This window comes from Pholis gunnellus, assembly GCF_910591455.1.
Source record: "Pholis gunnellus genome assembly, chromosome: 21".
Taxonomy (NCBI): Eukaryota; Metazoa; Chordata; class Actinopteri; order Perciformes; family Pholidae; genus Pholis; species Pholis gunnellus.
In genome coordinates this window covers 5,709,302-5,727,028 of record NC_136548.1, presented here as the reverse complement: position 1 = coordinate 5,727,028, position 17,727 = coordinate 5,709,302, and the positions used below count along the sequence as shown (strand labels likewise).

Here is a 17,727-nt window from a genome sequence, read left to right as displayed (position 1 = left end):
AACTACCTTACCGCTGATGACCATGTGATATGGTCGAAATCCCCACAACGAGTAAGCGACCTTGAGTTAAGATTTGGGGTGCCACGTGAACGCGACATTGCCGGTTGTATTCCAGCAGGGGACCTTTGTTGCAACTCGAAAGCCTTACGGCTTGAGGCCCTGACCGTGTGACTTCCTGGTTACCAGGTTGATCCCCAAAATCTGTAGCCCACTCCATCCAGTGTGACTGCTCCCTGCAAATTCCTTCCAACCCGTGTACAGGTGGCTAAATGGACAGGGGAATCAGGTACCCCTAATTCCTGCTTGTGCCCGTCTTGGCCTGAATCTTGCCTTGGCCCTCAGACAACATTGTCCATTAGAGCAGACACTCCCCCCTCCCCCTCCCCTTCCCCCCCGTAGCACTGCCAGCCAGCATTCACCCAGGGCATCATGCAGAACTGTTTGCATCCTCTCCATCCTGTCTCAACGAGACCTCATGCTCTCATTCAATGGCCGCCTCGGTGCGTCCCAAGTGCTCCACTCAGCCATTTAGATGCTCATTTTGTGCTGGTGGCCATCTGCACTTCTAATGCCAAGAAACTATCAATGGGTTACGCTTCCCGTCTCCTGCCATTGAGGACCGTCTTTTTTTACGCCTGGTAAACAAAATCCCTCCTTCAGGGGTGATGACGGGACTCTGCCATATCTTATCTTATTCTCTACGGTGATGCTGAGGCTCCTCTGGACAGAAATAACCTGAAACACAGGAAACTACATCGCCGTAGAGGGTTTGAAAACATTTTAAAGGCTTTAACACTCACACACGCGCACACACATGTACACACGCGGGGGCAGACTGGTGAGGCGTGTGATGGAATGTGGTCATAACGGTGTGACCGTTGCCATGGAGACGGGAGGAGGATTGCCCCGCCACGTTGAACTACTTCCTCTCCGTCCTGACTCTTCTATTTGCCCGTCAGCTTAATGTGGTCCCTCTCCGGGCCCAGACCAACCCTCAACCGAAAGGTCGCGCTGTAGTCCGCCCCGTGTCGAAAAACAACCCGCCGGGGACCGAACAGGACGAATGAATGTGTGTGTGTGTGTGTGTCTCTGTGTGTGCGCAAGAGTGACAGAGAAAGAGAGCAACAGAGAGACAGATTATGTGTGAATGTGATGAAGTGAATGTAAAGTGTGTGTGGTCTTGTATTCGCGAAATGTGTATGTGTGCGTGTGCGTGAAGCTGTAGCAGACAGCACAGTTGGCTACACATGAGAGCACAGTCAAACTCCCACTGGGTTAATCCCTTCATACACTGGGCAACCCTGGAACAATCTCACTCACACACCCACACAACTCCCTCCCGTTAAATGTCCCTACGCTGACAGCTCCCTCCCACTCTTCCTCTCTCATTCTGCCAGAGCTTTCAAAGAACACAGCGTACCTGTGCTAGAAGTCACACGAAGACACACACACACACACACAAATGCATCTTCAGGAACCAAACCCCCCCCCCAGCCAGCGTCAGCGCACACAGCTCACAGGCCGACCAAAGCAACAACAATGAACACACACGCGCTTCTGAGAGCCGCTGTCATACCTGAGGAAGAGAGAGATGACGGCGGCTGTGAATCAGCGTGGTGTGCAGCAAAGCGTGAGGAGATTTACTTCCTCCAGCTCTCGCATTTGGTTTTGTCTTACACACACACACACACACACACACACAAAAAGGGACCTGCTCAGTCATCATAACAACCTGGCATCTGGACTGTCGCCGCGGGACAGAACCGGACACACACATTCACGCTCTTGGCACGAAACTGCGGCGATGGAGGGAGGAGGTGCAGCTGGGCCACATGGTGCACCTCCTCTCTCACACACACACACACGCACACACACACACACGCACACACGCACACACACGCTGTTGGTCATCTGCTGATGCCGACTTCACCCTCTGCTTTATTTACTTGTCTGAATATTCATCAGGAGACAGAGGAAGGGGGTAACGGGTAAGGTGAGAGTACGGGGGGGGAAGGAGGGGTAGGCATGAGAAATCTGAAATGTCGCAAACAAAGTTAAGAATGCAATCCTGTCTTATTAAGCACGTCTTTCAGTTAGACCTTCATGCACAGTGGAGGAACACACTGCTTTGTTTTGCACGTTACTGTAGTGCGCAGCCCCGTCTGTTACTTTCTGTTTTGCACTGAAAGAAAAAGGAAACTTTAGAAGGTCAAATAGGTTAAAGTGTTTAATGTCAAAATGTCTTCCACTACCTCATTTCAATTATAACTACACTTTTATTGAGCCCTAACAAAAACATAAATAAATTCTCACACTCACACACACGTTGCTTGTGTGTCTTCCGACCTGAGAGGGGAGTGCCTGGGCGAGCCTGCGCCGCGTTTCCAGCTGCTGAGTCTCTACAGGACCCCCTCCACTACATCACCGGGGTCTGCCGTGAGATGTGAGGAACGCCTCGGCGTCCGAGCACAATTGACAGCCTCCCTCTCCTCGATCAAGCCCAGACACCCGCGACACACTCCATCAGCTCATGTTGCATTTAAGGTGAATTCTCATTCGCTTCAGTCATAAAAGCCGCTGTCCTTTTTTTTAAAGATTTGAAGCAAATGCCACGTCTTCAGGGAGTACAGTGGCACAGAAGTACGACAGTAAAAATGTGTCTGTAGGTTTTTTGTTTGTCTTTTTTAATACATCTTCTGACGCACTTGCTACAAAGGAAATTAATATTTGAGGGCACCGTCACCGCGGGAAACCCAGCCAAAAGCTGACCAATCCCGATGGGAGTTTAGAGCAGTTTGTACCTGTATTGTGTTTGAATGCAGCCAAAATCACGATACAGATGTTCTCATTTCAGAGTTTTTTTCTGTTTCTGTTGTCAGACAGCCGAGCGAGAAATAAACTGGAGCTTTAATGGCGGGTAAAATGCTATCCAAGCTGCTGCGTTGGTAATCAAATCATTATTGCATAATCGCGACGCCATGTGACACAATCACGATAAACGCAGGTTAACTGCACCAGCTGCGCGATCGGCTGTATCGAGTGATAGGCCCGTTTCACGGCAGCCATATTGAGATGTGGTTGCGGGGTAAACACAGGTGTCATCAATAACATCAATTACGACCCCCCAGTTCCATTTAGGTTCCCTGGAGTTTTGCATGCTGGCTGACTGGAGCGGCTGTGATGCGCTAAATAACACGGGACCAATTCATTCATTTTTTTGATCAATTACACCTGCGCGCTACAACACGTCAAAATGGCTGCTGCGAGAACGGCCTATTGCGGAGAACGTTGGAGAGGACAGAAGGTTGTCTCCTTAACTTCACCGCCACACAGCCCCGGCAGGCTGACAGCTGGTTACTCGGTCCGTTAAACCTCCCTCAAGTCCGCTCCGTGGTCCCTGTGATGACCTACACTGGGGACCAGGGATCCCGTATATAGAGCAGTGATGAGGTAGCCACTCCTGGCATGTTGAATTGTATGAGGTTGGAGCAGAGTTGGAGGATACTGCATGCTTGCCGCGGCAACACCGCATGGAAGCTGCAACCAAACCCCGGCGGGAAAACCTTTAAGTGCTGCCACTGTATGGTCTATTTTTTAAATGTTTATTTTATCTAAATGGCTAAAATTCAAATTTCAATTCATGGGAAGAAGTTACCGCTTTTTTGGTGTTCCAATCTATGAGTAACGTCGCGTCATATCCCTTTCAAGAAAAACCAAAGCCGGAGCGAGAAAGCTGAAAATGGCGGACGGTCCGGATATACGACCTGTACCCTCCCGTTTTACATGCAAAGAACGGAAACACTTTGAGTTTCACACATTGCCAGGAAAATCAGAGCTACACGAGGATAAAACTGCACGCAAACTAATACACGGTGTCGTAATTTGGTAATATGACCAACACGGTTGCCCGTCTTGCATCTTGACGGAGTGTCAAGAGAAACGTGGAGGTAGCCAAAGGACCTTCAGCAAAACATTAAATACCCAGGGAAAGGTCTAGGCATCACAAAGTCAATTACCCGTTTTATCTGCAAAGACCTTTGTCAGTATACCATTGTGGAAAATACTGCTTTTTCAAACATCGTTAAAGCCTGTGTTATCCCATCAATAAAGTTTATCTCAGAGACAGCCATGCCCTAAAATCTACAGCGAGGTTAAGTCAGAAGTAAAAGTCCCAACGAGCCACAGTCTTCTGCCACCATAACAGCCCATCACATTACACATGACTGGTCTTAGTCCTCTCTTCTTATCCAGACAAGAGCCTTTCACGAGGTTCAAAGATCAGCCCAAACGGAACTTGCAACACACGTCTTACCGGCGCGTTACTACCAAGCCACAGTAACAACAATAAAGAAGGAAATCAGACAACAGACGAGATGATAGTCACATATTCCAACATTCGAAAATCAAGACCCATACGTAGCATCAACAAGGTGGAACAGCGCTTATGATACGGTTAAACATTTCCTCGAGCAACAGCCAGCACCGCCCCCCCCCCCCCGAGCTGAGAAGGAGATCAGGAGTTCATCCAGGCCCTGAAGCCAGTCAAGGTGGCTTCATGTCTTATGTCAGATAAGAGTAACCCGACAGTCTTCTGTCACGGCCCCGCGACAAGCACAGCTCCAGCAAGCCACCCAGGAAACCCAAAGAGAGCCTCCGTTTGTCAGAGAACTCAAAGCACCGGCTGAACGGTTCTCTCAAACCGGCCAGACTATTGAATAAATTGAATTGTGTCGAAGATGGAATACAAATGATGTGTTGTACTGCTGTGTTATATTTGTTGTTACCCATACGAAGAAGTGATGAGGCCTGACCAGGAGGACCTCAGTGATGATGGTGCACCAGATGAGGAAGAGGAGAAGAATGAAGAAGGCAGAGATCCACAGAACCCCCCCCCCCCCCCACCACCCATCTGCTTAAGGAAGATTGCCGTAAGGCTGCAGAGTATTTTGTGATTATTCCACCGGTTAACTGAAAAATACTTTTGCTTTGGTAAGGGGCAATAGTAAACATACTAAAGAGAACACAAGACGGAACTTCTAACTGGTTTCCTTTTTAGAAAAATCAATTGACCACTTTTCAATCAGCATAGGACGCTGCTCAAATAATAGTCAGAGAGACTGAGTGACATGGGAAGTGCATTGCATTGTTTTGGGATATTATATTTGGAAATGATTTACAGTCTTGAGTGTATGACTCAACATTTTCCCCACGGTCTAGTCAATAAATCCCAATATTGAATTGCAACATTGCAGAATCGCAATACTTAAAGAACACTAATGACTAATGTTAATGACTCAGCAGTTGTTAAAGTAACACGAGTAGCGGCCCTGTTACAGAGAACCGAACTTTCATAAACTAATGCTTTGAGAGCGATTGGACTTTGTTATTGAGTATGAAGTTTTAACAAAATTTGATCACTCCCTGTACATATTTTCAACTTCAAATTTTCTAAAAAAGCAAAAAAAAAAAAAAGAGGATAGATTCTATCATTTGAAATAAATGGACTGAAGATATTCTAGCTATTCTAGTCGGGGTCACACTGCCCAAAAAAGGATGAACAGCAAAAAGCCCCCTGATAGCTACCAGCATGTGTGAAATCAAAGACTGCTGGACTCCTTCAAAAGGTGTTTCATTAGCTCTCAGTCCCACAGCGGGTCAGAGCCCCAAAAAATAAAAATCTGTTCTGTTTCAAACTCATTACAGGAAACTGTAAACGTCTCACGTCACGTGTCAAGTACCTGCTTGAACATGAGGGCTGTTACATCAAGCTGTGGAGGAGGTCATCTGCGCACCAGCCCGCACCTCATTTCATGCTGCAGTGATGTATACGTATACCTCCATATGTTGTCTCTTAATGACGGAACAACGGCCCAGCAAATGAATTGTGCTGCAGAATCACAGGCCAGCTTGCCAACGTATTGAAAAATAAAATAAGTGAATAACAGTAATTAAAAACAACATTATTTTATGTTGACTTCAAATAGCGTTTAAAAGTTTACATGAAGGTTTAAAACCAGCATTATGTTGTTGTTTTTTTCAATGTTAATCGTACCTTAATTCTATTTTTCAACCTACACCCTCAACAGGCAACGTAGGAGATGCAAATTGTAAAATGGGAAATAAAAGTCATATTTTGAAACATATCGTGCAATCGGGTTATGTGAGGACGAATGAGTTAATGGCAATGGCTATGTTCCTGCCCATTAACAGTCGGCTATCGTGTACTAACTGAAACGTTACTACCTCTGATGCAATAAAGTAGGACCATTAAAACAGCGTCGACACCAACCAAAGTAAAAGCCAGGAAAACCCTCCCTCACAAACAAAACAACGGTTACACCACACTCTGGACGATCGTATTGACCCCCCCCCCCCCTTGGTTATTTCAGAAGAGAACATTGGCAGCTTATGAAGATACAGAGAGAGCGACGTAGTGAGGGAATCCCGTGGGCATAGTCGACCGGCGCGCATGAACGCACGTGTGCGCAGACGTCTTATCGGGTTGGCGCAGGGTTTTAATTCACTGAGTCGAGATGCGCCAGACCTACAGACGAGATACAAGCACGGGGGAGAGGATTACATCTCCAGCAACGCCACTAAAGCCGTCCACTCTCTGCTGGGATCCTGAGAACACACACACACACACACACACACACACACACACACACACACACACACACACACACACACACACACACACACACACACACACACACACACACACACACACACACACACACACACACACACACACACACACACACACACGGTGGCATCCCTCAATGGAGGGATATGTTGATGATACATTTCAGATTAAAAATGGGGTGAGATAAGTGTTTGAGGAAAAAGTGGGATGAGTGGCTATCTGAGTGCATCTCAATCGGCCGGGTGTAGCACTCTCCTGCCACCGGGACCATCTGGGACCTTCTTCCCACAGCTGTCGATCACCCTGGGCTCTGCTCTCTGACTGGTTGTTGGGTTTAGCCGGTCATTTGCAGAGAACAGCGGAATCAATTCCCAGAACAAAACACTGCATTAGCCGCCTTTGATGAGAGAACAGGGTGGGGGGGGTGTGGGGGGGGGGGGCAGAGGTGTAACAAGGCGGCAGCTTGAAGTACGGGAGGGTCAAAGGTCGCCGAAGGAGGACTGTGAGACCGGCTAGCTCTAATCCTCCTCTGAACTGTGTTGTTAAGTCTCTAGCTGGCTCACCTTCCCTCCTTCCCTCCTTCCCTTCCTTTTGCTTGCCCTCCCAGTCACCCTGCCAACTCTTCCCCACGTCTCTGAGGTCTTGTTAGGGATTTCTCCAGTCCTCCACAGATGCTTTCTCCTCTCAAAAGGCCATGCTCATCCCATCCTTCTCCTCCGTGCCGCTCTCCTCCTTCCTCTCTACAGGCATCGAGATCAGGAAAGGCGTAGAAAACCCCGTCTATTTACGGTCATCTCCCTGCGGGGATCCATTCCGTCTTGTTTCTAAAATCCTCCAAAACAAATCCCTGTAACACCCTCTGCTCTTTCTGCCCCGAGCGTCTCTCGCTTACACCGGCATCTCGTGGTCCTCCTTAACACTCGCCACGGACGGCTCTCCCTCTCACATCCACTCCATTTCCTCACTTAAGTGCACCCCAGAGAGCGCCGGCAAAAAAAAAAAACACGTTCTGTGAACGTCTGACTTTAAAATTGCGTGAAACAGACGAGAGCCCTTACTCGGATAGTTTACCGGGGACAAAAAAAAAAAGAAAATGCACAGTGGAGGCTGATTAATAAGCAGCCCTGACGAGAGCCATTCGGGCTAGCAACAAAAGGACTTCATAATGGGAATTATAGTCCTTGTAAAACACTATTCGGCTCATAAAAAAAAAGAAAAAGAAAAAGGCCACACATGTAAATCTGCCACTGACGGGAATTCGTACTTTGAACCACGCTGTCGACGCTTCTGCCAAGATGCTTTATTACCAGAACGCTCTTGAAGAACACAGAAAACTGCGCTATATTCATGTAAATCACTACGCATCATGGTGGATGCGTTCCATTTTGCGCAAATATGTTCCATGAAGCGCCAACAGAGAAGAAGAGAAGGAGGGAACCAGATGGATATGACCACTCATAGCGATTTTTACACTCATGTCATTCACACCCATTCATACACCGATGGCCGGGGCTACCATGCAAGGTGCCACCTGCCAATCAGGACTGTCCAATCATTCACACCCAATCACACACCTGACGGCATCGCCTAGAGGAGCCGCCGAGCGTCTCAATTGAAGGGACGACACGTTCCGAGCCACAGTCGAAAATATTGCGAGAAATGACTCGTTGTTATAGACCAGGTTAGTGTCTTTACCGTTATGAACTGCTATTCCTCACTGGAATTCCACGTGTCGTATAACTTAGAGTAGTTATCTGGAAGTGGTAAAGGGAGGTTTCTAAACAAATTGACTTTCCTTTTATAAACAGCCGAGAAAGTCCCCCACACGAGAGCTGCTGGAAAGACTGCGTTGTGTTCCGCCGCTCACCGTTTCAGAGCCTCTACAGTCGACAGAGCTCGACTGAACTCTAATCAAGCTTTATTTCTCTGTAATAGAAAAATGAACCACAATTTATTTGCAGCAATTACAATCAAGAGCGATGTTTCTCCGTGACTGTAATTGATTGATTACAACAAGCAAAAAGAGCTCGGGGTGAGTAGAGAGAAGCACGCAGTCATGTGGTGAATTCAAATAGTAAATAAATGCAATGAGGTGAAGATATATATGTGTGTGTGTGTGTGTGTGTGTGTGTGTGTGTGTGTGTGTGTGTGTGTGTGTGTGTGTGTGTGTGTGTGTGTGTGTGTGTGTGTGTGTGTGTGTGTGTGTGTGTGGTTTAGCATGAGTTGGGCTCTGAGCATCTCATTCAGCACAATTAGAGCGCGCCGGCCTTGAACCAGGAAAACAGGCGAGGAGTAATTGGATTTAAATCAGACATGTTTCCCTGCTCATAGCTACCTAATGTAACGTGGAGCACAATCCCCTCACTCACTCACTCACTCACTCTCCCTTCTGCCTCTCCCGCTTATCTCGTTTAACATCCCTCCATCTCTTAGTGCTCACACAATTCAGCCTTTTGACTCCATCGTCCGTTATCGTTCTCATTCTCCAGCCCTCTCTAATTGGTTTTTCTTCCAATTAATCTGATCCATCATCTAATTGTGTATTTATTTTTTCTGTTGCTCTCCTGGGCATCCGTTAGCACCTTTTTTTTTTGGTGAAGTCTTGACAGCTTGTTTTGTCTCAGAAAAACTCCACATTTGAGAAGCTTGAAGCAGCAAACGTTTGGCATTTCTGTTTTAGAAGTCACAGTTTAGCTACCTTAACTCTGAGCCACAGATCCGTCGAGCTTTATGTCTCTCTACATGCTGAAGTGACGTGCACGGCGTCTTAGAAACAGCTTAGAAACAGCGTTGAAAGGAAGGTGTGGTGTCAAAATTTGCAAGAGTAGAAGTGTGATGAATGGAGTCTGTCTGCTCCAACACGAGGCGCCGTCGTTAGCAACCCAGTGAGACTTCAAATGCCAAAGAGAAACTTGATTGTGGAGTTACAGTCCCGTTTTAAAACACACAAGCTCCGCTCGTGTTCAAACGCAACGTGAATGAATACAGTTTATTTGAGAAGCTGAGATATTAGATATTAGAGAGGGCATTATTTCCTTATCATTTGAACAGTGTTTTTTTATCCAAATAACCACTCGGTTTATACGGTCATCGGGGCAGTTGGCACTATTTTTGAGGACGGTGGTGAAAAAATAAAAAGATGTCTGTAGCCTTGTATACCATCTGTTATAACAAAAACAAAACTACCTGTATCGGCCGATAAGGCTTATCGACAATCGGTATAAGATGTGATCGGGGCATCTCTAAAATTTAAATTTGCCCCGTTATTCTTTCCTGCTGAATCGCAAGACCACCTTGCGATCCGAACTGGTAGTTTTGCGATCCGCTGCAGCCCTAGTATGTGCATATGTACCATGCATCTACTGCTATGTGGGTAGAAGCTTGTGGACATACAGCATCAGAAAGTGTGTGTTTGTGACAGCGTGTGTGTTTCACAGATACTGAACGAGCCAGTGCTATTCCTCTGGGAAGGTAGTATCTCATCCCCAAGAAAGAGAGAGTGTGTGTGTGCGTGTGAGTAAAGTCTTGTGCTGGATCATCACATCTCAGCCCGGCCAAGATAGTTGCTTCTGCCAATAAGGGCCAGCTGTGCACGCACGCACGCACGCACGCACGCACGCACGCACGCACGCACGCACGCACACGCACACGCACACGCACACGCACACGCACACGCACACGCACACGCACACGCACACACACACACACACACACACACACACACACACACACACACACACACACACACACACACACACACACAACTGTCTCATTTACTCTCCCCCTCCATCTCACTCTGATACTCAGTAAGCCTCATTAGAACAAGAGCAGGATCTGTCTTGTCACTCTGACGGACCTGTCCAAAAGTGTCTTTTTTTTGTCTCGGCTTCTGCACGCGCACACTACAACTGAAGTGTGCTTTTTTTTTTCCCAGCCATTGTCATGTGACACATTCTGAGAAAAATTAAAAATGTTGCCTCCGTTTTAATAATACAAAAAACACTGTTCCCCGCATGGAGTATTCGGTGACATCGACTCCCCCCCCACACACACACTTCGAGTGTGTATCTCTTTCTCATTCAGCGTCTTATTGGTCCCAGTGGTAGAGACCAGTGTCTTTCCTCTGGTCACCGTCATGTCCTTCACTGCGGGACTTCCATTCCCTCTCGTGTCCTCAGCTCGACCCCTCACTGCGGTCATTAGCAGGCGCGAGCCGACGCCCTCGATCAGGCTGAGGTCTCATTCGTTTGAATTGGATTCAGAGAACAGCTAATTGGAATAAGTTAGTCGGACTGAAGAAGACAAAGCGGTTGACCCTCAAATCGTTAAAATAACAACCTGGAATTGCATTCAACACCGATTTGAATGCAACATCCCTCATCTGAAACATAAACCCACCTTGAAAACTTGAGACCCTTGAAGACTAACAGACTGCTCTGACATCAGAGACTCCCACGTGTTCAACCGGACAGTGACGAGGCCCAGCATGTGACTGGTCCTCGCCGGGTGTGATGGTACACAACACACATCCCCTTCAATAATGCATCCATCCTGATAATGCCTCTATCTGGCTCCCTTTCTTGGTCTCCGTCTCTCTGCAGGGCTCCGCAATGTTACTGCAGCCACCGGCTGATACTGCACAAGTCATCTATATTTCAGTAGGGCCCTGTTGAGTGTGTGTGTGAGAGAGAGCGAGGGAGGGAGAGAGATGGGCCGTGTCAGTGGACATTCGCCGCTTTAATTCACTGATGTAATTTTGCTTTTAGGGCCGGTCGGATAAACAGAGCTCAGTGTTGCAGTCCGGCGTGTTGATAACAGTGAGGCTGTGAATGCACAACTCTCCGTGAAGGACACCAAAAGTCAAAATCTCAATTAACCCCGAGCACGTCTCACTGTCAAGCTTCTACTTTTGTAATTCGGAGGACTTTTTTTGCCTAAAAAACATTGTTTGAAGAAGAAGAAGAGAAAAAAAAGGGCCAGTATCACCATTGCATTCGGAATTTCTAGAATGAAGTTTTTGACTTTGCAATTTCACATAAAAAAGCTTGGATACTAAACTTGCTATAGCGATACATATGTTAATATTTACACATCTAACAGCCTTCATCCACACATTTAACTCTGCTGGAAATGTTTTCCTGTAAAATCATACTCTGTAACTCAAAAGCCCACATTTAGAGAACTTCGAAACTTCGTTCATTTATGATATTTGCTCATTCATAATATACAAACAAAAAGGTTATGGACGCACAAATTGTTTTTATGTTCATGCGGCTTATGAGGTGCGGTGCCAAAAAAACGCTGGCAGTGCGCCGTCCGATTGTGAGTCGCCGCCCTGATAAGCTGACATGGAGAGGACGGCGAAGAGGAGCAGCAGCAGCAGCTTGGTGAGTTTGTAATCGCCTTAGCGAGTCGCGCCAGAAAACGACGTAAAATCATGGCCGGCGAGTGGTGTGTGTGTGTGTGTGTGTGTGTGTGTAGGGGTCCGCAAGTGGTCTCTTGGTCCCGTTGGTCTGAATTTTTGTAACTTGGCACGCGCCCACATCACAATAAAGTTCACTGATAAAAGCATTTTTTACATGTCAGGGTTTTTTTTTACAGATAATCACAATCTCTCCTCGTCATTGTGGAGGTTGGTTTATGACATTTTGACGGTTACTCCTACAGTCTATGGACATACTGCATCTCTGAGTTACACTCGTTGTCTTTTTGATTCTTCACAGTTCATTTTGTTTGACAATATTGCAACGAACAGCACATAGAGCATAAACGCCTCCGCTTCCGAGCTCGCGATACCGGACAGACATGAGAGTGGACTCGATCGTTTCATCCACTTCTCGGAAAGGAAGCCACAAAAGCAATATTTCCAACATAACAAAATTATTCCTGAGAAGTTTAAAACTGAAACTTCTGAGAAATATGGCCAAGGGAAACGCAAACATGAAAGCGTTGGCTAACTGTACTGAATTCCAGTCTGACTCAGAGTGACAGCTGTCACTTCATAACCAGCTGTCCAACTCATAACCAGCAGCCTGTGTCAGGGCTGGCAGGAAGCCTCAAACACACACGCACACACACACACGCACACACACACACAAACAACTGCAGGGTTAAGATTTGGAACCACAATGAATCTAGATGTTAGGAGAGGGCTTTACTTACGGTCAGCTAATGCCTGCAAAGAGCTATATTTGGGAAGTTAATACACTGAGGAGAGGAGCTCTGGTTAACCTTTACAGAACCAAACTTAAACCGGCCAACACCCCAGGCTCTGTCACAGCTCGGTCCCACTCTGCATCTGTGTGCGCGTCTGTGATTTTGCGTGTGCATGTTTCAAAAGGTTACTGTGAATCTGCTGCCACTATATAAAATAGATAAAAAGGTACTGATGTCGGGAGTTAGTCAATGCGTGTCTTCGTGCTGCAACTTGGATCTTTCAGGGCTGCTTTTGGGGTCTGATGACACGTTAGTTTGTCAAGATGATCTATCACAACTCACACACACACACACACACACACACACACACACACACACACACACACACACACACACACACACACACACACACACACACACACACACACACACACACACACACACACACCTTGTGTGGTAGAAAGAGGGAGTTGACTGATGCTAGAAGACTGGCGGTGTCCGGGGCATCCCTCTGGCCACAGATCACGATCTAACAAAAGAAATAAAAAATGAAAGCGAAAAGATGGTGAGGGGAGGAAAAATACGGATGACAGGGACAGAGAGATAACGAGATGAGAGGGTATCAATAGAGTGAAATAAGAGGGGAAAGGTGACACACTCGAGGCGGGCGCAGTTGTAGCAGTAACGAGGGGAGGCAGGTGTTTCCTCGGGGAGGGCTTCGCCCTCGGAGCTCGTTAGCCTCGCCCCGTAGGCCCGACTCGTCCTCCGCAGGTCATGTGTGACTGACAGACAGCTCTCTATCCTCCTTTACTGTTATTTCACTCTCTGCTCCTTTGATTGTGCAGCACATGACTTCTAACTAAAACTTTTATTGTGTAGACCGAGAAACTTCGGCATCCTGCTGTGCTGGTTTCAGGCTAACTGAGGGTGTTAATATTTCAAAACCGATTATGTAACCGAGGCTGAAGCGCTCAAATAATCCATTTAATGCATGACGGTTAGTGTGCATGTATGTAGAGGGCTGAGATAATGCCACTGTCCTCTGACGACCTGTTTCACTGTGTCAACACTTTTTCTTTAATAAGGAGAGGCCTCTGAACACCATTTCTGTCCAAAAAGGGTTTGTAGCAAAGTGCTTTTAGCCTGCAACTCAAGTTCGATGGATGTTTTATAGTGTTATACAAGTTCAAGGTCAGTGACTGTATGTTAAAGATATCCTACTTAAAAGATGAACGATAAATACAGCTGAAATGAGTTGTAAATGTACGTCGTTGATTGTATTTAATAGGCATAGGGGGTCTGATTTTTGATGAGGAGGAAACTTTAGGAGGTGGCCCTCTTTGAAGTTGTAGTACTCCAGCTTTATATGATGCTTGGTTTAATAAGAATTGTTCATGAATAACACCTCTTGATGTTTCTTCAATTGTGTAATGATTAGGGTTGGAACATTTTTGCATGAGATATTAATATGTAATTTGGAAATTAAATAACCAAAACCTCTAAAGAAATGTGTGAGAAACTACAAAATCTTTAGTTTAATCATAAAAATGTAATTTCCCCAATGAGGGACGAATAAAATATGACTTCTTCTGAGCTGAATGTTGTTGCACTATCATCTGATCTGGCTGATTTTCTCTTCTCAGCAGTAAAATAACTTCCAAACAAAGTACATTGGATCAGCTTTCTGTCATATTTGTAGAATAAATGGAACACCTTTGTTGAGAATATAAAATCAATTTGAGGAGATCAAGTCGTGACTGCGGTTTCTCACCATTCTGACAGCCGACATAGATCAAAGGAATTATACATGTTCATCAATAATGAAAAATGCTGCAGTTGCTAGCAATGATATATGAGTCAGACAAGATTATTATAACATAAACTTATAAAATATCCAATGATGTTACTGTTATCAGGGCCCTCTGTTGCACTGTGGCCGGCTGTGACGGCCTACTTTACCTGCGCTGATGCGTTTCCACCTCAGTGCACGGTTATTGACAATAGCTGTGAGTCAGCAGAGCCAATGTGGGGATGCTCGTTGTTTCACCAGCCTCTTGCTCAGCTTTTGGAGCGGTTATGCCGTGTATCGTTTTGGTTCACTTCTTGTCGGTAACTTTAATGTCCATCGTGCTCGCACAATTCGTCAGACAGGCAGAAAATTCTCGCTTTCAGGCCGTGAAAAAAAAACGAGTTTGGGCTAAACAGCCGAGGCAAACACTTGAGGCGTGAGCCCAAAACTGGCACGCGCCCCATCAACCCAACTGACCTGTTGAAGCGTGTAGTGCTGGGCCATGAGGGCCTGGACCATTTCAGGCAGCGCTATGGGGACCCGGGTCAGGCGGTCGGAGAACGCTGCCAGCAGCTGTTGGGACCTCTGGAGCCACTCCCGCCTGCCGGAGTAGTGGGACAGACGCAGGAGATTGGACGCCGACACTGAGTTAGCGCTGGGCTCAGCTCCGTCCTGATCTGAGACACACACACAAACATTTGTATCAGTTATAGTCTGGCTTCAAACAATTCTGCATCTCGCAGGTTTCACAGTGTGGATATATGCGAATAGAAAGAGTTTGAATGGGAGATGCTATTAGCATACACCGATTAGTATTACGTTACGTCGTGGCCATTTCGATTGGACAGTATACAGAACATGTGACCGCAAGCAACCACTGCACCTGCCACAACTACTGTTATCTCACTTGTTATTTTGTGTTATTTAGCGGAGGATACGTTTTGTTTGCCTACAATCTCCTTCACTATGTTTAATGATTAAAGCTGCATTTATTGGTTTAAACTGGCTACTTTGGGGTGGAGGAACACAAGTTGAATCAAATATATTTCTGACATCTTTCAACCTTTTTTAATATCTTTGGCTAATGTGAAACATCCAGCAGACACACAGCAACATTAGCATTTTATTCATAGTAAAATTTCTGGCCGCCTGATAAAATATTCACTCTCTGTTTAGGATCCGTTTTGGTCTCCACCAACTCTTTAAAAGAGTTATTTTCTGCTCAACTACATTCAACAGCTAGCCACTTGGCTCATTTTTTATATACAAATGTATGTGTTACAAAGGATGGATTCACAACATACATTATGCCTGCACTGTGAGACATGGCTCTTGTAACAAATGTGAAGCATCGGATACAAAACATTAGACTCTCCGTGACAATTTGTCGTACTAACAGGAAGGATGGCAAGCTACTCAGTCAAACTCTACGCCTTGCTGTGACTTCCCCCAGTACACATCCCATCCCAGAGTCTCCATGTGTGGTGTGATGTGATGGGACTAACAGATGACCTCATGACTTAGCCCTGTTAAGTGATCGCTCCTTATCTCTTATCAGTGTCCAATGAGAGCCCGGAGGTGATCTTCTCATAACCCATGACCTCGCTGCACGTCTGCTTCCCACCAATGCTCTGATGGCAGAATCTATGAACGTGTGAGTGCTTGTGTGTACGTGTGTGTGTGTAAGAGAAAGAGCGAGAGACACATTGGAGTCGGTAGCTCACACGAGCCGCTTTTTAAGTCAAACTGCAATTTTAGGTAAACAAAATAAAGATAAGACGACCCTCCACGCACTGAAAACTCTACTGTACGCTGGATATACTATATCTTTTATGACAAGCATGAATTTCTAATCCCGTATAGATGCACGTGAACCCATCACGCATGACTGAACTGCAGAAACAATTTGATTTGATCCTGCAGTATGTTTTTTATCTCTCCCTGAGCCCCATGGCAAGGAAGCCTCAACATACACACTATACTGAGTCTGTCCGCTTTCCACATTTCACATATCTCTTCTCTTAAAGAGCCCCATGGAAAAAGGGTCGTATACACAGACACAGCTGTGACAAAACTGCCTTCAAACACCCAAACGCGCACACACACACTTATATACTATTTCTATATTACCAACAGTGGACTCTTACTCTACACCAACCATGTGTGGACCGTTGTTTCTGGTCATTTTGAAATGTAGAAGAAAAAAAAAGAGAATCGAAAAAATAGCTTTCTAACACACAAACACACACAAACACATTAACAGACACATAAAACAGACTAATGAAAGTCACAATGATAGAAAAGCCAAGAAGAAACCCACTGCACTAAAACACTATTGAGCTCCAAAGTGTTCTGAAATAAATAATACCATGAATAAACTGTTAATGACAGGAGTCTATATAGACACACTGATGCTTTTGGATTGAACCGACACACGGCTGATGTATCCAATTTTCTTTACTTCTGTCGAGTGGGAATATATCTGAATGCGCATTTTTGGCCACAAGCGTCACTAGAGATTTGAACAAACACAGCAGATTTCTTTCCTAATAAAAGCTAAAAACAGTGCCAAACAGATACCGTATATCATTTTAACCTCACTCCTAAAAGAAACCCAAAAGCACACACAGGGGAGTGTGGCAGGGCTGTAAAAGGTAGTGTGGTGGGGTAATCCGTCTTGCGGTGACAGGCTGTGCTGCTGGGACAGGTGTCCACACTGCAGCGACCGTAGCGTCACTAATGGGCTTCAACCCTACACAGCGCCACCACCATAATGGCAAAGTCAATCCTCTCAGATGAGAAAACGTCAGCTCCGATAAACACACACACACAGATGCAGGTGCGCAGAGACAGGCATCCCCGCACACACGCAGCCATCATCTCCGATCTGTCAACGGTTCTTAACAAGAATAACTATTAGCTTTTTCCCTGTTCCCCTGCCCATCTGTGGCACGTTGCTCCTGTCTCAACTATTTGCACCAAGCTATCCGTCACAGGCGCATGAGTTAGTGTGCGTGTCTTTCCTTTTTAGGTGAAGAAATATAGCGCTGTGGCATCTGGAACACTAAAACTGACAATATCCCAGACAGAATTGTCAGTTCAGAGTTTGTTTGTCTTCTTACGAAGAGGTTAAATA

The 17,727-nt window shown here is 46.0% G+C and overlaps 1 protein-coding gene across 3 annotated transcripts in view; it reads right to left on the bottom strand.

Moving 5' to 3' along the window:
* spata20 (spermatogenesis associated 20) overlaps positions 1 to 17,727 on the bottom strand; it is a 231,491-nt gene that overhangs the window by 198,361 nt on the left and 15,403 nt on the right. For 2 of the 3 annotated variants that reach the window (XR_013767568.1, XM_079182290.1), the window contains exons 14-15: positions 15,069 to 15,268; positions 13,251 to 13,331 (exon numbers count right to left, since the gene is read on the bottom strand). Coding sequence is in view for 2 of the 3 variants with exons in the window: in XM_079182290.1 (XP_079038416.1) it covers positions 13,251 to 13,331; positions 15,069 to 15,268 (281 nt within the window). In the remaining variant the exon portion in view is untranslated. The remainder of the gene's footprint in view (positions 1 to 13,250; positions 13,332 to 15,068; positions 15,269 to 17,727) is intronic. The other variant, XM_079182291.1, reaches the window with a different exon arrangement.